This window comes from Acipenser ruthenus, unplaced genomic scaffold, assembly GCF_902713425.1.
Source record: "Acipenser ruthenus unplaced genomic scaffold, fAciRut3.2 maternal haplotype, whole genome shotgun sequence".
Taxonomy (NCBI): domain Eukaryota; kingdom Metazoa; phylum Chordata; class Actinopteri; order Acipenseriformes; family Acipenseridae; genus Acipenser; species Acipenser ruthenus.
This window is the reverse complement of record NW_026708239.1, coordinates 32,867-57,822: the sequence shown is the minus strand read 5'-3', so window position 1 is coordinate 57,822 and position 24,956 is coordinate 32,867. Positions and strand designations below refer to the sequence as shown.

The following is a 24,956-nucleotide window of genomic DNA, read 5'->3' as shown; positions in this document are numbered from 1 at the left end:
ACTCTCCACCTCCCCGCCTGTAGTTGCAGTGGGGAGGATGATCAGTGTAACACCCTCCCGTTTGTTTTTCTCCCTATTATATATATATATAATGTACCGTTCTGTTTCCCTGTACTGACAAGACTGTGTATAACATAGCTTTGAGATGAATTCGGGGAGGGGGGGAGGGCTTTCACACAAACTAGAGGGACCGGGAGCTACAAGGGGGGGAGCAAATTAAAGGACGGACACAGAACAGGAAGTAGATGCTCAGGGGGAAGTCGCTGGTACTTGAAACCGCAGTCTATCTCTCTCTCGATCCTGCTTTCTCTGGCATGCTTCGTAATGTTCTCGTGTATTTTTTTTGTCTGAAATAAAATTAACATATATATTTTCCTGTTTTACTAAAAGTAATTCAAAACCGTTATCGCAGGACCAAGAACCAGTATAATATAAGTTAATGTAACAAAGACCAGTATAAAAAAAGGAGTCTGGTCCACTCACAACCCAGTGTGTCTCGTCTCAGCCCCGCGCTAGCACTGTAGAATTACGAACGGTCTGGATATTCCTTCTATAGGATAAGAAAGTTGGTCCGCTATTGAAGCTAATGTGACCCCAGTATGGACCCAGCCCAGTCCATACATTGAATAACGCGTGGTTCAGATTACAACCAACATGGTCATGACTGAAGTAGAAAGACGAGACAGAAAGCCGCATGCGCCTGGGATAATATTTAAACGGGCCGTATTGCAACAGCGTGGGCAATATTGATACCATCCCAAAAAACAGCCCGCTGTCAACTTTTAAAAACAAAACATACAATATTAGAAAAAAAAACAACACATTCAAATCCTAATAAATAGCAGTGCCAATAATAAACCACAGCAATAATAATTCATGTTACATTTCTGAAACATGACTTTAAAATAAAAAAACACATGTTTTAAAAAAAAAAAGACAAAGTTGGGCTCAGAGAGAGAGAGAGAGAGAGGCCCCGGTTTTTCTCGGTCGCTGTCGATTTCTTTTTGTTTGTGTTGAGCGTTCTGATATGATGGGTGGGGTGGGGTTCTGGTGTATTGAAAGAGGGGGGCAATAGTTTTAATAATAGGTTTTCCCTTTCGACCCAGCCTGCAGAGAGAGAGAGGAGAGAGAGGAGAGAGATGAGAGAGAGAGAGAGAGAGAGAGAGAGAGAGAGAGAGAGAGAGAGAGAGAGAGAGAGGAGAGAGGAGAGAGAGAGAGAGGATGAGAGAGAGAGAGAGAGAGAGAGAGAGAGAGAGGAGAGAGGACTGCGTCAGTATTTCCATTACAGCCACAAATGAAAAAAAAAAATATGTAACTGTCTGGAAACTGTAGATGCACAAATCGACGTACAGCAATGTAGGTCAGACAAACACACTCTACATACACAGAGAACACTGAGGCAATCAAAGTCATGTACTGCTTGCCTGTATCTGTCCAAGAGTCAGACAGACAGACACAGCCAGGAGATGGATCGTAGGTACAGACAGACAGACAGACAGACAGACAGTTAGATAGACAGACAGGCAGACAGACAGACAGACACAGCCAGGAGATGGATCGTAGATACAGACACACAGACAGACAGACAGTTAGATAGACAGACAGACAGACAGACAGACAGACAGACACAGCCAGGAGATGGATCGTAGATACAGACACACAGACAGACAGACAGTTAGATAGACAGACAGACAGACAGACACAGCCAGGAGATGGATCGTAGATACAGACACACAGACAGACAGACAGTTAGATAGACAGACAGACAGACAGACAGACACAGCCAGGAGATGGATCGTAGATACAGACACACAGACAGACAGACAGTTAGATAGACAGACAGACAGTTAGACAGGCAGATAGACGCTGGTGAGATTTTACCTCCAGGGTTTCTGCGCAGAATGAGTTTACGGACTTCATCGTAAACGAAGATCAGGAAGCTGTAAGGGAAAGCACAGAACCACCAACTGGGCCTGGAGGGGGAGAGGGGAGAGGTTAGAATGATTTTTAGTTGAACTCCCAATAAAGGGATCTGAAACTCTGTAAAGTGTTTTTTTTTGGGGTGGGGGTGGGGGGGAGGTACTCACTTGAGGGGGTACATTCGGAGGGCGACGTCCATCCCGGGACAGTATGAGAGGAAGGCAGCCAGGGCAGTCTCCTCAAACAAGCCAAAAATCAGAATCTTATTCCTGGGAGAGAGAGAGAGAGAGAGAGACTTTAATCTCTGTTGGACACACACAGAGAGACACACACACAGACAGACAGAGAGACAGACAGACAGACAGCCTCACCTCATGCCCTGCTGGAAGACGGAGTTCCTCCTGGTTTTGCAGATGATGACGTCGGCCCACTGCACCACCACGATGCTGACGAAGAATGCAGTGTGACACGTGAACTCCACGATCTTCCTCTGCTCGTAGGTCTGAGGAGGGAGAGAGAGGGTTAGCACAGCCCTGGGCCCCCGAGGAGGGGAGGGGAGGGGAGGGGAGGGGAGAGGAGGGCCTCACTTACCCACTGCTGCCCGTAGCTGTCCTCCAGGTCGTTGTTGGCCCGGTCGTCCCAGTTCAGTCGGATGCCCACCAGCCTGGACGGCAGGAAGCCGTTCTCAGCCAGGATCACAAAGTAGCTGAAGAACCCGCCCAGAGCCTGGATCATTCCTGCAGAGACAGAGACAGTGTGAGACACACACACAGAGACAGGAGACAGTGCGAGACACACACAGAGAGGAGGCTGTGTGAGAGACACACAGAGGGGAGGCTGTGTGAGAGACACACACAGAGAGGAGGCAGTGTGAGACAGAGAGACACAGTGTGAGAGACACACACAGAGACAGGAGACAGTGTGAGACACACACAGAGAGGAGGCAGTGTGAGAGACACACACAGAGACAGGAGACAGTGTGAGACACACACAGAGACAGGAGGCAGTGTGAGACACACACAGAGAGAGAGACAGTGTGAGACACACAGAGCGAGGCAGACAGTGTCACACACACACACACACACACACACACACACACAGGAGGCAGTGTCAGCCTGTCTTGCAGCTGTACTGCAGCTCTCTACCTATCTGTCCATAAGAAATGCTGATCAGCCTCTCGTTCACCAGCTTGTCAGTTCGGGGGTTCCTGGGCTGTCTCTTCATGATGTCACTCTCGGCTGCTTCGTAAGCCAATGAGATCGCAGGGACCTGAAACACAGAGGGTATCTCAATTCAGCCCTGATCGTAGCTGCATTGCAGGTATCTGGGACTGTAGCTGTACTGTATTGTACTGTACTGAATTGCACTGTATTGTGCTGTTGCTGCAGCCCCTCTCTCACCATGTCGGTGCCCAGGTCGATGCACAGGATGGTGATGGTGCCCAGGGGCAGCGGGATATTGGCCATGATGAAGAGCAGGAAGGGGGTGATCTCAGGGATGTTGCTGGTCAGGGTGTACGCAATGGACTTCTTCAGATTGTCAAAGATCAGACGACCTGCGGGGAGACGGAGAGAAGAGAGAGAGAGAGAGAGAGAGAGAGATGGAGAGAGAGAGAGAGATGGAGAGAGAGAGAGAGAGAGAGAGAGAGAGAGATATTAGATACTTCTGTACATTAACTTTGGCAGTGCTTGTATGACTTGCCATGGAAATAAAGAGAGAGAGGGAGAGACGGGAGGGGGGGCAGAGAGAGGCCGAGGGAATTTTCGGGAGGGGGCAGTTCGGGGCGTCTCACCTTCCTCCACTCCTGTGACGATGGAGGCGAAGTTGTCGTCCAATAGGATCATGTCGGCGGCCTGCTTGGACACATCGGAACCCGCGATCCCCATGGCAACGCCGATGTCGGCTTTCTTCAGGGCGGGAGAGTCGTTCACTCCGTCACCCGTCACAGCAACGATAGCACCCTGAGAGGAGAGAGAGAGAGAGTCAGGGAGTGAGAGTCAGGGAGAGCGAGCAGGCAGCGAGCGAGCGAGCGAGCGTGCGAGAGCCTCACCTGTCGCTGGCAGCCCTCCACGATGATGAGTTTCTGCTGGGGGGAGGTCCTGGCGAACACGATCTCCGTGTGGTTCCTCAGCACGTCGTCGATCTGCTCCTGAGACAGCTCCTTCAGGTCTGTGCCGTGCATCACACAGGCCTTGGCGTCTCTGAGAGGGGAGGGGCAGGGTCACCACAGGCACGGGGTCTCTATACAGGTGTGAGTGTGTGTGTGTGTGTGTGTGTGTGTGTGTGTGTGTGTGTGTGTGAGTCTCTACACAGGTGTGAGTGTGTGGGAGAGTCTCTGTGCCTCACCTGGGGTTGACCTGGCTCACAGGTATATTGAGCCTGGCAGCGATGTCCTCCACGGTCTCGTTGCCCTCGGAGATGATGCCCACCCCCTTGGCGATGGCCTTGGCTGTGATGGGGTGGTCTCCGGTCACCATGATGACTTTGATGCCGGCGGAGCGGCACTTGCCCACGGCGTCGGGCACGGCGGCCCTGGGGGGGTCGATCATGGACATGAGCCCCACGAAGCACATGTTATCGGTCTGGAAGTTGACGTCATCGCAGTCGAAGGCAAAGCCCTTGGGGTACTGGTCCTCAGCCATCAGCAGGTGACAGAAACCTGCAGGGAGGGGAGGGGAGGGGGGGGGGATTCAATTCAACCCGATTCAATACAAAACAAGACCCCATCACCACAGAACAGACACAATACCCTCCCCTCCTCTCTCTCAGCCCCCTCGCTCACCCAGCACCCTCTCCCCAAGCCCGCCCAGCTCCAGGTAAGCGTTCTGGAAAGCCTCCTTCATCTCCTCGTCCATGGGCTGCTCCTTGCCCTGCACCAGGATGGTGGAGCAGCGGTCCAGGATGCGCTCCGGAGCTCCCTTCATCACCAGCAGGTAGCGGTTATCATTCACATCCTCCGTCTCGTGGACCGAGAGCTGGGGAGGGAGGAGAGGAGAGGGGAGAGAAACAGGATGTCAAAACACACTGCGAAAAACCCAGGGAGCTGCTGGTTGAGTGATGGGGATCTCAGCCACCTTCTTGTTCTTCAGCGTGTGTCTCAGTGTGTGTGTGAGTGAGTCTCGCTGTGTCTCTCTCACCTGGTACTTGTTGGTAGAGTTGAAGGGGATCTCAGCCACCTTCTTGTTCTTCTCCCTCATGAGTTTCACGGATCCGCAGGACAGCTCGATGCACTTGAGCAGGGCCGACTCGGAGGCGTCCCCCGCCACGTCCCTCTTCAGGATGGGCAGCCCGTCCTGACCCCCCTTGAACACGGCGCGGTTGCACAGGGCCGCCACGCGAGACAGGGCCACCCAGGTCGCGGAGCTCTTATCAAACGAGGCGCCTGGGGGGGAGGGGGGGTGGACGGACTGTTAATCACTCAACACTGCTTGATTTAGAAACGCTAAAAAGAAACTGAAATTCAAATGACTGACGTTTCGACGAGACGCCGTTCCCCATGTCTTCCGATGCTGGACACCGAAAGACTTCTTATCAAAAAGTTTGTCGTTGAATTTGTTTCTTTTAGTGTTTCTCAGAACAGATCATCCAAAAAACTACCCTTTGTGATAATTCTTCAAGAGGTGTACAATATCCTTCACAGCAATGTCTTGCACAGGTGTAAACTTTACAGTTCTCACATAGAAGTGCAAGCGTTACAATTCTCTCAGAGAGGTGTAAACTTTACAATTCTCTCAGAGAGATCTTGGACTGCAAATGCAAGGGATGCAAAACCAAACTGTGCGACCGCCCTAGCCACTCCCCCTCTCCCAGTTTACCGGACTGGTCCTCCGTGGTGTCTGCCTCGTGGATCTGGTTGTCAAACCACATGTGAGCCACGGTCATCCTGTTCTGTGTGAGGGTGCCTGTCTTGTCGGAGCAGATGGTGGACGTGGACCCCAGCGTCTCCACGGCTTCCAGGTTCTTCACCAGGCAGTTCTTGCGAGCCATGCGCTTAGCAGTGAGGGTCAGACACACCTGCAGAGGGGAGAGAGAGGCAACGTTCAGAAAGACCTCCGATCAACGCGACTGGGGGGAGGGGGAGGGGTACAGAGAGACTCAGTCAATCACACTGATGGAGAGGGAGAGGGAGGGGTACAGAGAGACTCAGCCGCTCACACTGATGGTGGGGGAGAGGGAAGGAGAGAGGGAGAGAGAGGGAGAGGGAAGGAGAGGGAGGGGTACAGAGAGACTCAGTCGTTCAAACTGATGGTGGGAGAGAGGGAGAGAGAGGGAGAGGGAGGGGTACAGAGAGACTCAGTCAATCACACTGATGGAGAGGGAGAGGGAGGGGTACAGAGAGACTCAGCCGCTCACACTGATGGTGGGGGAGAGGGAAGGAGAGAGGGAGAGAGAGGGAGAGGGAAGGAGAGGGAGGGGTACAGAGAGACTCAGTCGTTCAAACTGATGGTGGGAGAGAGGGAAGGAGAGAGGGAGAGAGAGGGAGAGGGAGGGGTACAGAGAGACTCAGTCGCTCACACTGATGGTGGGGGAGAGGGAAGGAGAGAGAGGGAGGAGAGAGGGAGAGAGAGGGAGAGGGAAGGAGAGGGAGGGGTACAGGGAGACTCAGCCGCTCACACTGATGGTGGGGGAGAGGGAAGGAGAGAGAGAGAGGGAGGAGAGAGGGAGGGGTACAGAGAGACTCAGTCGTTCAAACTGATGGTGGGAGAGAGGGAAGGAGAGAGGGAGAGAGAGGGAGAGGGAGGGGTACAGAGAGACTCAGCCGCTCACACTGATGGTGGGGGAGAGGGATGGAGAGAGAGGGAGAGGGAGGGGTACAGAGAGACTCAGTCGTTCAAACTGATGGTGGGAGAGAGGGAAGGAGAGAGGGAGAGAGAGGGAGAGGGAGGGGTACAGAGAGACTCAGCCGCTCACACTGATGGTGGGGGAGAGGGATGGAGAGAGAGGGAGAGGGAGGGGTACAGAGAGACTCAGCCGCTCACACTGATGGAGAGGGAGAGGGATGGAGAGAGGGAGAGGGAGGGGTACAGAGAGACTCAGCCGCTCACAGTGACAGTAGCCAGCAGCCCCTCTGGCACGTTGGCCACGATGATGCCGATGAGGAAGATGACGGCCTCCAGCCAGCTGTAGCCCAGCACGATGGACAGGATGAAGAAGGAGATGCCCAGGAACACGGCCACACCCGTGATGATGTGGATGAAGTGCTCGATCTCCTTGGCGATGGGGGTCTTGCCCGAATCCAGCCCCGAGGTGAGAGTGGCGATGCGGCCCATCACCGTGCGGTCTCCCGTGCAAACCACGATACCACGGGCCGTGCCTGAGAGAGAGAGAGAGAGAGAGAGAGAGAGAGAGAGAGAGTGAAGAACCGAAAAACACAAAACACTGAACTAAATGCAGAGTCAGCTATCGAAACGGGCAGCACAGATCATAGTGTAATCAAGGACTGTGAAAGCATGGTAAAGCACAGGCAACCACTGTAAAGCACAGAGCGGTCTGGTAAAGCATAGGGAAGCATTGTAAAACACAGAGAGGTCTGGTAAAGCATAGGGAAGCATTGTAAAACACCGAGGTTCCTGTGCAGATTCACTGTGTTACACTTTTCGAAGGGCGAGGGGGCCGTATCAGTATCCTCCCGTGCTATACAGAAGCTGCATCTCCCTGCGACTCACCTTCCACACAGTTGGTGGAGAAGAAGGCGATGTTCCTCGTTTCCAGGGGGTTGTCATGGGTACAGTCAGGTGATCGGGTCTGGGGCTCTGATTCACCAGTCAGGGAGGAGTTATCCACCTATCAGGAGAGAGAGCAAGGAGGGACAGAAGGGGGGGGGGGGTGGGGGGGGGATGGGTCAATTAGACAAAAACGTTTTGTAGATGTCTGACCTGTCTATCTGGTCTGTGTGTGTGTGTGTGTGTGTGTGTATGTATGTATGTGTTTGTGCGTATGTATGTATGCGTGTCTGTCTTGCATGCCTGCCTATATATCCTGTAGGTCTGCCAGCCTCTGTGTGTGTGTCTGTGTGTGTGCGTGTGTCTGTCTCTCTGCGTGCGTCTCTGTGTGCGTGCGTGTGTGTACATGTCTGTGTGTGTGTGTGTGTGTGTGTCTGTGTCTCTCTGCGTGTGTCTGTGCGTGTACGTGTGTCTCTCTGCGTGTGTGCATGCTCGCCCGGGTACCTTGCAGCCGTGTGCGGAGACGATCCTGAGGTCGGCAGGGATCCTGTCCCCCCCCTTCACCTCCACCAGGTCTCCAGCCACCACCTCCTCAGCGTTGATCTGCAGCTTCTCTCCCTCGCGGATCACCAGGGCTTGCTGCAGAGATTCAAGAAGCGCTCGCAATGAGTTCAACCCTCTGGCCATGGCAGTAACACACAGCACCTTGTGTGACACAGCATCTTCACAGCTGCGTTCTAGGATTCCCTCAGTAAAATCAACACAGCACCTTGTGTGACACAGCATCTTCACAGCTGCCTTCTAGGATTCCCTCAGTAAAATCAACACAGCACCTTGTGTGACACAGCGTCTTCACAGCTGCCTTCTAGGATTCCCTCAGTAAAATCAACACAGCATCTTCACAGCTGCCTTCTAGGATTCCCTCAGTAAAATCAACACAGCACCTTGTGTGACACAGCATCTTCACAGCTGCGTTCTAGGATTCTCTCAGTAAAATCCCTTTACAGTTACAGCTGTGTCCAAACATTTAGAATCACCTAGAATTTTAGGATTGAGGCATAAATACTATATGAACATAATTTAGATCTTTGACATCATGGTAATCAAAGAAACAACGATATCGTATATAAAGTCTAGGGTCAGGAAGCCATAACAGCAGTCCAGCAGTATTTCACGATTAGATTTCGAAATGTTAAATTTTTCTATTTGTTGTCGGGTTTTTTCCGTTAAAACTACAAAGCGACGGCGTGCGATTCAATAAGTTAACGTGACGTTATTCCATCAGCTTTCATTCAACTTTACAAAGCAACATTAGTTAATTCTGTAGAGGCTGATGCAAAACGTTTGGCCCCCCTAGCTGTGTTCTACGATTCTAATAAAACTCCATTACCGCTGGTGTCCCGTTAACATTAACCTCTTCGCTGCCACACTGTTTGAACCTGTGGCCGGCTCACTGGTGCAGGCGCGGGGTCTCGCAGTTGGCACAGGGCTGTGTCCTGCGGCTCTCACCTGGGGCACCATGTTCTTGAAGGACTCCATGATCTTGGAGCTCTTGGCCTCCTGGTAGTAGGAGAAGCAGCCGGTGATGATGACCACAGCTGACAGCACGATCCCCAGGTACAGCTGGCAGGAGGGCAAAGGGGAAAGCGTGAGGGTCACAGGTCACACGTCACACGCAGACCTCTCTGTGCTTTACAATGCTTCCCTATGCTTTACCAGACCTCTCTGTACTTTACAATGCTTCCCTATGCTTTACCATACCTCTCTGTGCTTTACAATGCTTCCCTATGCTTTACCAGACCTCTCTGTGCTTTACAATGCTTCCCTATGCTTTACCAGACCTCTCTGTGCTTTACAATGCTTCCCTATGCTTTACCATACCTCTCTGTGCTTTACAATGCTTCCCTATGCTTTACCAGACCTCTCTGTGCTTTACAATGCTTCCCTATGCTTTACCATACCTCTCTATTATTATTATTATTATTTTATTTCTTAGCAGACGCCCTTATCCAGGGCGACTTACAATTGTTATAAGATATCACATTATTTTTACATACAATTAACCATTTATACAGTTAGGTTTTTACTAGAGCAATCTAGGTAAAGTACCTTGCTCAAGGGTACAGTAGCAGTGTCCCCCCACCTGGGATTGAACCCACGACCCTCCGGTCAAGAGTGCAGAGCTCTAACCACTACTCCACACTGCTGCTGTGCTTTACAATGCTTCCCTATGCTTTACCAGACCTCTCTGTGCTTTACAATGCTTCCCTATGCTTTACCAGACCTCTCTGTGCTTTACAATGCTTCCCTATGCTTTACCAGACCTCTCTGTGCTTTACAATGCTTCCCTATGCTTTACCAATGCTTTACCAGACCTCTCTGTGCTTTACAATGCTTCACTACACTGTGCGGTGCTGTTGGGAATGGGAATCGTTTATATAAGGGTCCCTCTGATTTTCAGCACACGGGTTCCTCGTTCCTGGGGGGACAGCGGCTCTGGCGCACTCACATTGTCTCCCGCGGGGTCGTCCTCCATGCCGGCCTGGATTCCGTACGCAAGGAAGCAGAGCAAGGCTCCGGTCCACAGCAGGATGGAGAATCCTCCGAACAGCTGCCTGCAGAACTTCACCCACTCCGGGGTGGTGGGAGGGGGGGTGAGCGCGTTGGGGCCGTCCCGCACCAGGAACTCTGCAGCCTTCGCCAGAGTCAGACCCTGAGGGAGAGGGAGAGAGAGAGAGAGGGGGAGCGAGGGGTTAACTACGAGACACAGACACTGAAACACACTGCAACACACTGAAACAGAGCCCCGCCCCTCCCGCAGAGCCCCGCCCCTCCCCTCGAGCAAAGCCCCGCCCCTATGCTCGCGCAGAGCCCCGCCCCTATGCTCACCTGCACCACGTCTGTGTTGAACTTGCGGCAGCATTCCTCCACAGACATCTTATGCTCCGTCTGAACAACAGAGGGGAGAGAGAGAGAGAAATAAATCAATTCGGTTCATCGACACAACAGATGGACTGGACTGCATTTTAAATATTCAAAATAAAGAAATAAAACACGCTGGGAGCTGTAGGGCTAGCCCCGGTGCACGCTGGGAGCTGTAGTGCTAGCCCCGGTGCACGCTGGGAGCTGTAGTGCTAGCCCCGGTGCACGCTGGGAGCTGTAGTTTGTGAAGCTCAGGGGTGACTCACCAGGGGCACTTCCTTCTTCAGATCGTCCAGGTCCTTGCCCTTGCCCTTCTTGGGGGAGCCCTTGCCATCTTTGTCCTCCTGCGTGGTGGCCACGCGGTAGCTGTCCGACCGTCCGTACTGCCGGGAGGGAAACAAAGACAGTCTGTTACACAAGGTTCCTAACTAGCAGTGCTACAGTTATTACATTGCACAAAGACGAAGGCACCAGAGCCCAAACGCTGGTCTCCTTGACTCGGTCTCTTCTAGTTTCAATCACACTGGTGAAGGCACTAGAGCCCAAACGCTGGTCTGCTTGACTCGGTCTCTTCTGGTTTCAATCACACTGATGAAGGCACTAGAGCCCAAACGCTGGTCTGCTTGACTCGGTCTCTTCTAGTTTCAATCACACTGATGAAGGCACTAGAGCCCAAACGCTGGTCTGCTTGACTCGGTCTCTTCTAGTGTCAATCACACTGATGAAGGCACTGGAGCCCAAACGCTGGTCTGCTTGACTCTGTCTCTTCTAGTTTCAATCACACTGATGAAGGCACTAGAGCCCAAACGCTGGTCTGCTTGACTCGGTCTCTTCTAGTGTCAATCACACTGATGAAGGCACTGGAGCCCAAACGCTGGTCTGCTTGACTCGGTCTCTTCTAGTTTCAATCACACTGATGAAGGCACTAGAGCCCAAACGCTGGTCTGCTTGACTCGGTCTCTTCTAGTTTCAATCACACTGATGAAGGCACTAGAGCCCAAACGCTGGTCTGCTTGACTCGGTCTCTTCTAGTTTCAATCACACTGATGAAGGCACTAGAGCCCAAACGCTGGTCTGCTTGACTCTTATTAAAATAAACTGTGCTGTTTTGCTCTCATTAATTCTGCTGAATTCACAATGAAGTGCAATATTAGTTCTGAAATGAACTATTTTAAGCGACAGACAATAAAAACGAGGGACGTATCTGACATCAGGGGTTTAACTGGGCACAGTTCAGCGTGTGGCGCAGTTCCCTGCTGAACCCACGAGGGGGGGGTGGGGGGTGCAGTTGCGAGGATTTAAAAGAGCAACGGGATTCTACCCCGAGGAACGAGACAGTTCAGCCCGCGACGCGGCGAGAGAAACACAATGACCACAGAAACTTTCTAAGGCTTTATTAAAAAAATAAGATTTTAAAAGCACGATTCTTCTCAGGACGGGTCGGGGCACACAGAGGCAAGCCTGCGCCGCTCCCCCCTTTCCCAGCGATGCCACAGCGCTGTTCCAGCAGCAGGGAAAGCCAGGACTCGCTGCTAATGAGATTACACACTCCTATTTGGAGCGGATCTCTGCTGCTCTGAAGCACGGTCATGTTTTGTTTGGTCGGTGTGTGGGTGGACGGTGTGCATGTCAGTTGACTGCAGCACGAATAATCCCAGCACTGGGAGAGGAGAGCAGGTGTGTGCGTGTGTGTGTGCGTGCGTGTGTGTGCGTGTGTGCGCGTGCGCGTCCCTCCCCTCTCTCCTGCAGCAATTTCACACCCACTGCTCAATGGCAAACTGCCAGCACTGCAGAGAGAGAGAAAGAGAGGTGGGGGAGAAGAGGGAAGGAGGAAAGACAGGAGGGTGAAAATGGAGGAGAGGGAAAGAGAGAGATACATGGAAAGGGAGGAGAGTGTGGGGAAAGAGGTGGAAAGAAAAAAGGAGAGAAAAAAAGAACGAGATAGGGGTTCCCTAGACCACCTCAAAGCCAGGTAAAGGCAGATTTGAGACAAAAGAGAGGGAAGGGAGGGAGAGGCGGAAGGAGAGAAAGAGGGATGGAGAAAAAAAAAACAGCAAAAACAACCTATGAAACTGCAGAGAAGAGAAATTATTTACAGATGCTACGTTCAGACACACTGGCTTCTCATGTACACAGTGCTGGCTCTGCAGTCCTACACTGCGCTGCTGGACGCTCAGCCCAGCGATCTCTCTCTGTCTCTCCGCACTGCAGCTGTGTTCAATGCAGCCGCCGCAGCGCGTCACCTTGAGGCACCCTCCGCAAAGTCACACCGCTGAGCACAGCAACACTACACCAGTTATCAGCCCTGCACCATTACACTGCCCCAGTAAAACACAGTAGGTTCCAATCTGGGGGGCTAGGTGGCGCTAGCGGGTTCATGTTAATGCACTAGACCAGCCTTTCACCTTCCTCTGGAGGCCTGGGTTCCAATCTGGGGGGCTAGGTGGCGCTAGCGGGTTCATGTTAATGCACTAGACCAGCCTTTCACCTTCCTCTGGAGGCCTGGGTTCCAATCTGGGTGGCTAGGTGGCGCTAACGGGTTCATGTTAATGCACTAGACCAGCCTTTCACCTTCCTCTGGAGGCCTGGGTTCGAATCTGGGGGGCTAGGTGGCGCTAGCGGGTTCATGTTAATGCACTAGACCAGCCTTCCACCTTCCTCTGGGGTCCTGGGTTCCAATCTGGGGGGCTAAGTGGTGCTAGCGGGTTCATGTTAATGCACTAGACCAGCCTTTCACCTTCCTCTGGAGGCCTGGGTTCCAATCTGTGGGGCTAGGTGGCGCTAGCGGGTTCATGTTAATGCACTAGACCAGCCTTTCACCTTCCTCTGGAGGCCTGGGTTCCAATCTGGGGGGGCTAGGTGGCGCTAGCGGGTTCATGTTAATGCACTAGACCAGCCTTTCACCTTCCTCTGGACGCCTGGGTTCCAATCTGGGTGGCTAGGTGGCGCTAGCGGGTTCATGTTAATGCACTAGACCAGCCTTTCACCTTCCTCTGGAGGCCTGGGTTCCAATCTGGGGGGCTAGGTGGCGCTAGCGGGTTAATGGTGATGCTCTAGAGAGACGGGGGTGGACGGCTCTGGTCATTCCTGTTGCAGATTGAATCTGGACTTGACCTCGTCAGCGACACAGTCGCCTCTGTCATGGATCCTGCGACACAGCCTGGGAATTAATTCACAGACTCGTTCACCCGTTAGCTGAACACCCAGAGCGCCTCACCCGGACTCCTCACACGCAGGGGTCCGAGGAGCGGAGACAGCAGCTCGAGCCGGGTCAGCCAGGGCAGGGGGGTCAAACTCAGCTCCTGGATGGGGGGCCCCGGCAGCTTCTGGCTTCTGTCCCACCCCGAGCTCTCCATTGCTTCAAAATCGGTCTAATTATTTGGATTGATTTATCGGGACAAATGTAACACTTTATCTCCAGGGCCTCAATATGGTGGCGCTACACAATGTTTAAAGCCCACTCATGACCAGTCAGCCACTGACCGCTTCGTTGTGGAGTGGGATGCCAGCTTCCCCCCCCCCTAACACCACAGCAGCAGGGCGCGACCCCGGCCAGACTGAGAGGAACTCCACACCCACCTCACAGAGCGGCCATCTCCTCTCACTCGCTTCACAACCAGGAAAAAAAAAAAAAAAAAAAAAAAAAAACTGGCTCACTGGAGATAGAGAGAGAGGGGGGAGAACAAGAGAGAAAGAGAGAGAGAAAGAAAGAGGGGAGGAGAGAGCAAGAGAGAAAACGAGAGAGGGGAGAGAGAGACAGACAGACAGAGAGATAGACAGATAGATAGATAGAGAGGGGGAGGGAGACAGACAGAGAGAGATAGAGGGGGAGAGAGCAAGAGAGAAAAGAGAACAAGACAGACAGAAAGATGGGGAAGGAGAAAAAGAGACAGAGAGGGGGAGAGACAGAGAGAGAAAAAGACAGAGAGGGGGAGGGAGGGAGAGAGAGAGAGAGAGAGGGGGAGAGAGAGAGGTATTGGTTTTCCTCCCCATTCATATTTTATGTAGCAGTGCTCGATAGCTACGCAGCCTCGCCAGGCAGCTGCACGGAGACAGTGGGGGCCGAAACGAAACCGGAGGATCAGAGCTCCCTCCCTGGCTCACAACGCAGCATCAACCAGACACCGACCGGCTAGAGTTACACTGAGAGAGCGAGAGCGCGGTGGGGCAGTGTGTGTGAAACTTTAATGCCCAGCTTCGTGGGTTTATGTAGCACCCCCCACCCCCCCCCCTCCCCCTCGGGTGGTCGTTGAATTCTCCGATCACGCGTTACCCTGTGCCTTCCTCTCCTGGAATCGCACAGCACGCTGTGATTCTGTGAGATCGCAACACTACGCAGGTTTCCACATGGCCCTGCTAGGTATTGCGACACTGTGCTGTGGTTTTATTTTTCTCTCTGTTCTTGTTTTTAGGGTTTTATTTTGGAATGCAGGTCGCACACGCCCAAGCACATGCTAACAAACCCACCTGACTCCACTTCCTGTCTCTTTGTTTGAAAGAGGAAGTTAAAACGATGTCAGCGTTTTGGAAGCACCACACACACACACACGCGCATATTCTTAACACAGCAATCTGATCTTTTTTCAAGCATGGAAGTGTTTTATACCCTAATAGAGAGGTCTGGAAAAGCATAGGGAAGCATTGTAAAGCACAGAGAGGTATGGTAAAGCACAGAGAGGTCTGGTAAAGCATAGGGAAGGATTGAAAAGCACAGAGAGGTCTGGTAAAGCATAGGGAAGCATTGTAAAGCACAGAGAGGTCTGGTAAAGCATAGGGAAGCATTGTAAAGCACAGAGAGGTCTGGTAAAGCATAGGGAAGCATTGTAAAGCACAGGGAAGCATTGTAAAGCACAGAGAGGTCAGGTAAAGCATAGGGAAGCATTGTAAAGCACAGAGAGGTCTGGTAAAGCATAGGGAAGCATTGTAAAGCACAGAGAGGTCTGGTAAAGCATAGGGAAGCATTGTAAAGCACAGAGAGGTGTGGTACAGCATAGGGAAGCATTGTAAAGCACAGAGAGGTGTGGTAAAGCATAGGGAAGCATTGTAAAGCACAGAGAGGTCTGGTAAAGCATATTAAAAAACAAACCATGGTAAGCTAACCCTCATAAAATCCCCCCTAGTGAAAGCACAGGAGGTTTTCTCGGGCTTTGAGAAGCTTGTGTGACTTTTTTGACCAGTAAAGCTAATCCATTGATTCACACAGTGGGTGGGAGACAGGAAGGGTGGAAAACTGTGTCATGATGAATGAACTGACATGGAAAGAAAGAGGGAAGGAGGGAGAGAGAGAAGGGAACTAGGGAAGAGGTGTATAAAGGAGGAGAAGGAAGAAAAAACAGAGAGAGAGCGAGAGAGAGGAACAATTTGGCTACGTTCACAGTTTCTGGGGAGGACCCTCACACGCGCACAGGGTTAAGAGATGAATGCAAACAGTCACTATGGTGTGTGTGAGTCAGTCAGTGATCGTGTCTAATTTTAGTTCCCTCAATAAAACACCCTGACAAAATCCCCCCCCCCCCCATGCATTCACTTGACCTGGTTTTGCCTTGTTTTTTACCATATGCTTTACCAGACCTCTCTGTGCTTTACAATGCTTCCCTATGCTTTACCAGACCTCTCTGTGCTTTACAATGCTTCCCTATGCTTTACCAGACCTCTCTGTGCTTTACAATGCTTCCCTATGCTTCACCAGACCTCTCTGTGCTTTACAATGCTTCCCTATGCTTTACCACACCTCTCTGTGCTTTACAATGCTTCCCTATGCTTTGCCAGACCTCTCTGTGCTTTACAATGCTTCCCTATGCTTTACCAGACCTCTCTGTGCTTTACAATGCTTCCCTATGCTTTACCAGACCTCTCTGTGCTTTACAATGCTTCCCTGTGCTTTACCACACCTCTCTGTGCTTTACAATGCTTCCCTATGCTTTACCACACCTCTCTGTGCTTTACAATGCCACCCCCCGAGACACATCCTGCCTGCACTGCGTAAATATTGAGCTGGCGTGACCTGTGCTTCTGAACCCAGCCTCAATCAAACACATGCGCTAATCCACCGAGTGATTAATGACCTGCTACCCTACTTAGAGCCTCAGCTGCTGCAGCAGGACCAGCACTGCCCCAGCCGCACCTGAAGGTATTTTGTGAGCGTTGTACTCTGTGTGTGTATTACATGCAGGGTCGGAGAGAGAGAGAGAGAGAGAGAGAGAGAGAGAGAGAGAGGTATTGGTTTTCCTCTCCATTCATATTTTATGTAGCAGTGCTCGATAGCTACGCAGCCTCGCCAGGCAGCTGCACGGAGACAGTGGGGGCTGAGAAACTAAACCGGAGGATCAGAGCTCCCTCCCTGGCTCACAACGCAGCATCAACCAGACACCGACCTGCTAGTGTTACACTGAGCCGGGACCGCGGCAATTACACAGGATTAGTACTGGCAAGCCTGCCGGGTCGGATTGCAAGGGCAAACAGAACAGAAAAAAAAACACAAAACAAAACCACCAACCGCAGGCTGTCTGCAACGTGACTTGAGAAAGAAAGAGGAAGCTGTTATTTTACACCTCAGAGATTTTTATACAAACCGCCTGCTCACTCTCGCAGCAGTAAAAAGAATACTAATGAATTGTCAAGTCTTATAAAATTATATAGATTCGAATATTTGGGTTGGGAGGTAAAAAAACCCTGAAGGGGTTACAGCGATCCCAAATGCAATCGCGCCGTTGCGAAGGAATTTAGAACGTCAGCGTGCAGCCCCTGGGACTCTAAACGAACGCAGGCGACACGCGTGCTTTTATAAAAAACGAGACACTTTACATTTTCAAATTCATATTCCCTGCGCAGGCTTCGAGACTCTCCGAATCCCTGGGCAGTGCTCTTTTTTTTTTTGACGTTACCCAGGACCTGTCTGTGTCTCCGTGCTCTTGGGATGATCACCCGAGTCCCTGGCCCGAGGCAGCCTGGGTAATCTGTAATCTGTAATCCAGTCACCTTGGGAAGCCCCAAAGCTGCCTAAACGCACAGCCGCGCAGCCTCCCTCATCCACTGCGCTGCGGCCACGCTCTCCATCATCCACTGCGCAGCGGCCACGCTCTCCATCATCCACTGCGCAGCGGCCACGCTCTCCATCATCCACTGCGCTGCGGCCACGCTCTCCATCATCCACTGCGCAGCGGCCACGCTCTCCATCATCCACTGCGCAGCGGCCACGCTCTCCATCATCCACTGCGCTGCGGCCACGCTCTCCATCATCCACTGCGCAGCGGCCACGCTCTCCATCATCCACTGCGCAGCGGCCACGCTCTCCATCATCCACTGCGCAGCGGCCACGCTCTCCATCATCCACTGCGCTGCGGCCACGCTCTCCATCATCCACTGCGCAGCGGCCACGCTCTCCATCATCCACTGCGCTGCGGCCACGCTCTCCATCATCCACTGCGCTGCGGCCACGCTCTCCATCATCCACTGCGCAGCGGCCACGCTCTCCATCATCCACTGCGCAGCGGCCACGCTCTCCATCATCCACTGCGCAGCGGCCACGCTCTCCATCATCCACTGCGCAGCGGCCACGCTCTCCATCATCCACTGCGCAGCGGCCACGCTCTCCATCATCCACTGCGCAGCGGCCACGCTCTCCATCATCCACTGCGCAGCGGCCACGCTCTCCATCATCCACTGTCCTCCCTCTCTGGCTTTGCTTTTAATTAATAATGCACCACTTTGAACACGCCACCTTAGCGGCAATGCCATCGACTCTGCTCAACTCTCCATCCCCTCTCCATCTCCTCCAGCCCATCTCCCTCTCCATCAACTCTCCATCCCATCTTCCTCAACTCTCCCCTCTCCTCTCCCTCTCCCTCTCCCTCTCCATCCTCCATCCCATCTCCTCTCCCCTTGTATTTAACAGGGACAGTTTAATTAAAAGATGCCACCTTGACCGTACTGCAACAGCACAGCATTGGACAAACTCTCCATCCTTCAGCAGCCTTCTTTCACTTCTATCCCTTTTTTATTTATTTTTTAAAAATTATTATTATTTATTTCTTAGCTGACACCCTTATCCAGGGCGACTTACAAACGTTACAAGATATCACATTATTTTTACATACAATTCCCCATTTATACAGTTGGGTTTTTACTGGAGCAATCTAGGTAAAGTACCTTGCTCAAGGGTACAGCAGCAGTGTCCCCCCACCTGGGATTGAACCCACGACCCTCCGGTCAAGAGTCCAGAGCCCTAACCGCTACTCCACACTGCTGCCCGCTACTCCTAAATGCAATGACCCGGTCACCTTGACTGAATCAATGACCACCACCACGACACCCCCCCCCGGATACTCTGCAATACCGCGGCTGCACTAAACCCCACTATAATCTCGTCCTGATCACCCAGACAATGCTGACACACGGGTATGTCAGATGGCTGTATTCTCCTCTTCCCTCTCCCCCTCCCCTCCTGTTTTGACGCAGTAGATTACTCTGCACTCATCTTCCATCCCTCCATCCCTCCGAACACCGTACTGCAGTGCCTGTCTGTCTAGCTATACATCTAGCTAGCTACAGATCCATCTAGCTCTCTCTAGCTATGCATCCATCTCTCCCTATATATCCATCTGTCTATCTATCTCTCTATCTATCTACCTATTTCTCTAAATATGCATCTATCTCTGTCTATATATATCCATATCTATCTCTGTATATAGCCATCTGTCTATCTATCTGCATCTATCTCTCTATCTATCTATATATCCATCTGTATATCTATGCATCTCTCTCTCTATATATCCTTCTATCTATCTCTCTATCTATATATCCATCTCTCTCTCTCTCATATATATATATACACACACACCTGTCTATATATCCATCTGTCTATCTATATCTGTCTGTCTATCTCTCTATCTATATATCCATCTCTCTCTTTCAGTAAAGCAGGATCGCCAGTTACTAACTCGTTACCCTCGAGTCATTCAAACCCTTCACTCTCCCATCTCTAACACTGCAGTGTGCTTTTAGACAGAGCCTCAGTGTATTCATTACCCCTCTCTCTCAATCTATAAGCACGTATGTATGCATGCATGCATGTACACATGTACGCATACCGCGCATGCTTCTGCATACACCGCGGCGCTGCAGGCGCCTCCATTCAATTTGACGCAGTGTTATTATACACTGATCGCATTGCTGCTGCAGAGAGAGAGAGAGAGAGAGAGAGAGAGAGAGAGAGAGAGAGAGAGAGAGAGAGAGAGAGAGAGAGAGAGAGAGAGAGAGAGATGCAATTCGATCTATCTTGACCGTGTTCACCTATTTCTACAAAAAAAATCCACCTTGTAGTTATGCGTGTTTGCATATCTACATTTAACTATGAATCTCTCTCTCCGGCTCTAGAATCAATAAACAATATTTTCCATCTCGTCTGACGCAGTCAAATCCATCGACACACACCTTTACCTCTGAACCCCTCCGACCTTCAAATCCTGTCCATTCAAAACATCCCACCGTATTTACATAAACACAGCCCTCCTGCCTCCTTTTCGTTCATGATCTCACATTATCTGTGCATGTAGCTCAGCGGCAACACCATATGCATGCACACACCCTTTCTGAAGACCCGGCTTGCAGCACGCTGTGTGTTTTGGCGCAGTTTCAATGCACCATCGCTGATTGATTTCCACGCACAGCTCGATCGATTTCACGGTGCTAATGACGCGCAGATATCGGCGGTGCGCTCATCGCTTTGACGCAGTGCCGATCCACCTCTAATAAAACGAACCCGGCTTTCCCTGCAATTAAACGCTGGCCAGCATAATTGAGATCTCCTTGTGGCTGTTTAATCCGCTCTCTCTCTGTCTCATCCATTTCCCATCGGGTCAGGTCAGCCTGTGCTAATCTAGTAGGCAAACTCGCGGTTTCTCGTATAATTTCTAATAAGACACCGACACCGCGTTGAGCAGGAACCGGGTGTGAAGGGAAGGCACACCATGGTGTCGCAGTGTCCTTGGATGTAAACAAAACAGTAAGTTATAAAATAAAATAATAAAAGCATATCGTCTACCCAAATCATATGCAAATTACTAACTATCTATCTATCTATCTATATATTAGAATAATGAAAATACAACGTAATGCACACATACAAAAAAAAACGTTTTTGTATTATAATTAAGATATCACCCACATTTTTAAATATAATAACCAAGCCCACATTTGACGCATTATATATATACAGTACTGCAGTAATTATAAAACACGTTTACTGTCTGCAGTTCAATTTTGACGTAGCCAGCTGGTTTGAATACTAAGTCGCAGTAAGACTGTCCACACACACACACACATATATATTATATATATATATATATATAAACGTTTCTATAGCCGATATAAACACTGCTATAAATTATATCCTGTCAGATATTAAATTCATTTTACGTACCCCCATTTTGAAGCTGCGGTTGTCAGATGAGACGAAGGCGCTTGCGTCTCAGGAACACAATGAAATACACCCTATAGTTGAACAATTAAATAAATATATAAATAAATAAATAAATAAATCCTTTTTTTTTTGGGTGGGGGGGCGTGTAAAAGAAAAAAAAACGGGTAATTTTCAAAGAGAAACGGATTCCGTCTCAGTCTTCTCTGCGGAGAGATACCGGCACACAAAACAACACCGCAATGTAATATTCGGCCGGTAAAACACCAGGAGTGATGTTGTGACACTAAATAGTCTTTTTTTTTTTTTTTTTTTTTTTTTTTTAAAAGCCGGTAACCAGAATCGCCCGTTGAGTTTTTTTTTTTTCGTTAGGGGATGGCGAGGTGCTTCGTCTTCCTCAACTAGCGCCGCGGTTTTCCCCTCTAACCAATCCGCCCGTGCTGGCTTTGAAAGAAGAAGTGCCGGTCGGTGGGATGCGGTGGGAGTGAGCGAGACGCCCCAGTCTGCCGCTGCTTATAAACCAGCAACCAGCCGGGACCGCCCCCAGCCTGGCTCACCGACCAATGGTGAGCCAGCGCCGACCCCCAGCGGCTCGGCTTTCGGCCAATAGTGGCACAGAGAACACACCCGGCTCGCCAATGAGAGCCGAGAAGGGCCCCGCCTCTTTTACTGCAGAAGTCAGAGGCAGTGATGGAGGGAGTAGAGTGCGTGAGAGAGGAAGAGAGAGAGAAAGAGAGAGAGAGAGAGAGAGATGCGGGTTTTTTCGTTTGTGCTGCACTAAAATCTAGATACGAGAATAAAACAGGAAGTGACTTTTTCTCTCCCACTCAAAAAAAAAACACGCCAGTGAGTTTTCAATGGCTTTATTGATGCACGTTTTTGAACCTTGTACAATATTTAAAATATACAGTGAGTATGCAGCACTATTATTATTATTATTATTATTATTATTATTAGGAACACCCTTTGAGGGAGCAGTTCAGTCTCCGTGCCTCAAGCCTGCCCTGGACTGGAGGGAGCCCCCTTTCTCTTAGGGGGGTGAGGGACGGAGGGAGGGAGCAGTTCAGTCTCCGTGCCTCAAGCCTGCCCTGGACTGGAGGGATCACCCTTTCTCTTAGGGGGGTGAGGGAGGGAGGGAGGGAGCAGTTCAGTCTCCGTGCCTCAAGCCTGCCCTGGACTGGAGAGAGCACCCTTTCTCTTAGGGGGGTGAGGGAGGGAGGGGAGCAGTTCAGTCTCCATGCTTTATATTTAATGAGCTTTTATTTTGAGTTCGGGGGCTGCTCTTCGGCTGTGGTTGCCTGCTAAAGATATCTGTAAAGCAGGCTTGATCAGCCAGCGAGTCAAGCAGACCAGCGTTTGGGCTCTAGTGCCTTCATCAGTGTGATTGAAACTAGAAGAGACCGAGTCAAGCAGACCAGCGTTTGGGCTCTAGTGCCTTCATCAGTGTGATTGAAACTAGAAGAGACCGAGTCAAGCAGACCAGCGTTCGGGCTCTAGTGCCTTCATCAGTGTGATTGAAACTAGAAGAGACCGAGTCAAGCAGACCAGCGTTTGGGCTCTAGCGCCTTCATCAGTGTGATTGAAACTAGAAGAGACCGAGTCAAGCAGACCAGCGTTTGTCACTGTGTGTGTGTCTGAGGTGTGCCAATAAAGTTTTTTTTTTATTCACAGACAAAAAGCAAAATGGCTGACTGCTGAAAGCAATATCCTTCTTTCACCTCTATCCCTCCATCCCTCCTCCTCTCGTGCCCTCCCCCTCTCCTTCCGCCTCTCATTTCCTCCTTCTCAATCCCCCTTTTCTCTTTCTCCTTCTCCATCACTCTATTCTTCTCTCCTCTCTTCCCTCTCTCTGTCAAATTAAAAAAACATGTCATGCATGAAATACACCAGAAATATCTGGTTGAGTTTCTTTTAGTGTTTCTGTTGAAGACGCTGAGAAAAACTTCTAGTGGAAACGTTTGCCGTTGAATTTATGAAGCTTGTTTTAGTGTTTCTGTTGAAGACGCTGAGAAAGGCTTCCAGTCTCCTCACCTGTCATTGAGCAGTGACCTGTCGATTGCTCACGCAGGGTTTTGCAGTGGCAGCATTGCCAGAGTTACCTCAGCAAGTAAAACAGCAATATTAAAATATATAAATCAAACCACCTGGCTCAGCAGTTTGAATAGACCGGATGCCTTGAAGCCTCGACTCTGTATTCCCAGTGTGGGGGTTGCAGTGTGGAGCAGTGGTTAGGGCTCTGGACTCTTGACCGGAGGGTTGTGGGTTCAATCCCAGGTGGGGGGACACTGCTGCTGTACCCTTGAGCAAGGTACTTTACCTAGATTGCTCCAGTAAAAAAACCTAACTGTATAAGTGGGGAATTGTATGTAAAAATAATGTGATATCTTGTAACAATTGTAAGTTACCCTGGATAAGGGCATCTGCTAAGAAATTAATAATATATATATATATATATATATATATATATTTTTACCTCTCTCCTCCTCCTCCTCCTCTCTCGTTCCATCCTTCATCCAGTCTCCCCCCTCCCCTCCCTCTCCCTCTCCCTCTCTCTGCAGTGGTGCTCTCTCTGTCTCATCCTGGTCTCCATGGCAACCGCAGTCAGGTGAGTCGGTCTCTTTTCTGCTGTGCGTTCTCTGCATCAGCTTGGGAGACGTTTGCGTGCCTCACTTAAAACCGATGGAGGGGAGTGAGAGGGGAGCTAAAAAAATATAGTTAGGGAGGGGGAAAAGAGTGACAGAAAAGAAGAGAGAGATGAAAAGAAAGAGGGGACAGAGGAAGAGGGGGAGGGATGGAGGGAGGATAGTCATTGAGGTCACTTCCCTGTTAATCCAGAGAGTCCTTCATTATTAAACAGGAATGCGATATTCTCTCTCTCCCTCTCTCTCTCCCTCTCTCTCTCTCTCTCTCTCTCTCTCTCTCTCTCTCTGTGTGACCTTCACGTGTCCTTACTGATATGAGAGAGAGGAAGAAATGGTGGAGATAGAGGGAGAGGGGGAGGGGGAGGGAGAGATAGACAGAGAGAGAGCGGGGTAGAGAGACAGAGGGAGAGAGAGAGAGAGAGAGAGAATATCGCATTCCAGTTTAATAATGAAGGAGACTGTGGATTAACATTCCACAAAGAGTAACTGTGGTATATCTCACACCCACTCTGAGCAGAGCGAAATGGTGGAGATAGAGGGGGGGGGGGGGGCAGGGTTTTACCCTCTAAACAGGAAGATGGATTGGGTGAATAACCTTGATGCTTCTCTGGAGTGGCTTCCCTCTCCGTCGCTCCCTTTCTCCCCCTTCTCACTCCATTCTCTCTCCCTCCACCCCCCTTTTCCTCCCCCCTCTCTCCTTTACCCCCCTCCCACCTCTCTATCTCTCTCTATCTCTCTCTCTCTCTCTCTCATTGAGTGTTGATAATTTTAGCTCTGTCACGTCAAACCTTTTCCTTTTATCAGAGATTCTATAAATACATCGCTCTTTCTTTCTTCATCCTTCTTTCCATTGAAAGGGTGGGTGGGGGAGGGATGTTCTCCGATGAGTTGCTAGGAAACCGACCCCCACCCTCTCTCTCTCTCTCTCTCGCTCTCTCTCTCTCTCTCCCTTTCTCTCTCTCATAGATCATGTGATGGAATGGGGTCATCTATCATTGATTCACAGTCCCATTAACACACAGGGCTGTGGCGTGTGAAACAGTCCCACTGACATCACAGGCTTACTTAGGCAGGCAGGCCCACATAAATGTTTGTATGTTTGCAGTTTTGACCCCAGGTTTTTCTGATTTGCTAAGCTTTGCTGTGCTTTTACTGTGGGAGACTTTTATAAGGGTTAGTTTACCATGGTTTGTTTTTTAATATGCTTTACCACACCTCTCTGTGCTTTATAATGCTTCCCTATGCTTTACCAGACCTCACTGTGCTTTACAATGCTTCCCTATGCTTTACCAGACCTCTCTGTGCTTTACAATGCTTCCCTATGCTTTACCAGACCTCTCTGTGCTTTACAATGCTTCCCTATGCGTTACCAGACCTCTCTGTGCTTTACAA

General features: G+C 50.6%; 1 protein-coding gene across 1 annotated transcript; it reads right to left on the bottom strand.

The window, feature by feature from the left end:
* Positions 1 to 658: 658 nt before the first annotated feature.
* Positions 659 to 21,400, bottom strand: LOC117962584 (sodium/potassium-transporting ATPase subunit alpha-3). Its single transcript, XM_059020467.1, has 22 exons — positions 20,926 to 21,400; positions 10,772 to 10,888; positions 10,473 to 10,532; positions 10,093 to 10,296; positions 9,093 to 9,206; positions 8,088 to 8,222; positions 7,587 to 7,704; positions 6,966 to 7,234; positions 5,736 to 5,934; positions 5,058 to 5,302; positions 4,703 to 4,895; positions 4,267 to 4,579; positions 3,971 to 4,121; positions 3,713 to 3,881; positions 3,321 to 3,475; positions 3,066 to 3,189; positions 2,512 to 2,657; positions 2,292 to 2,422; positions 2,088 to 2,189; positions 1,882 to 1,973; positions 992 to 1,107; positions 659 to 664 (listed from the first exon to the last, which is right to left on the bottom strand). Exons 1-22 carry the CDS (start codon positions 20,929 to 20,931, stop codon positions 659 to 661), a joined length of 3,165 nt encoding a protein of 1,054 aa, XP_058876450.1. The 5' UTR covers positions 20,932 to 21,400.
* Between the last annotated feature and the right edge of the window lie 3,556 nt (positions 21,401 to 24,956).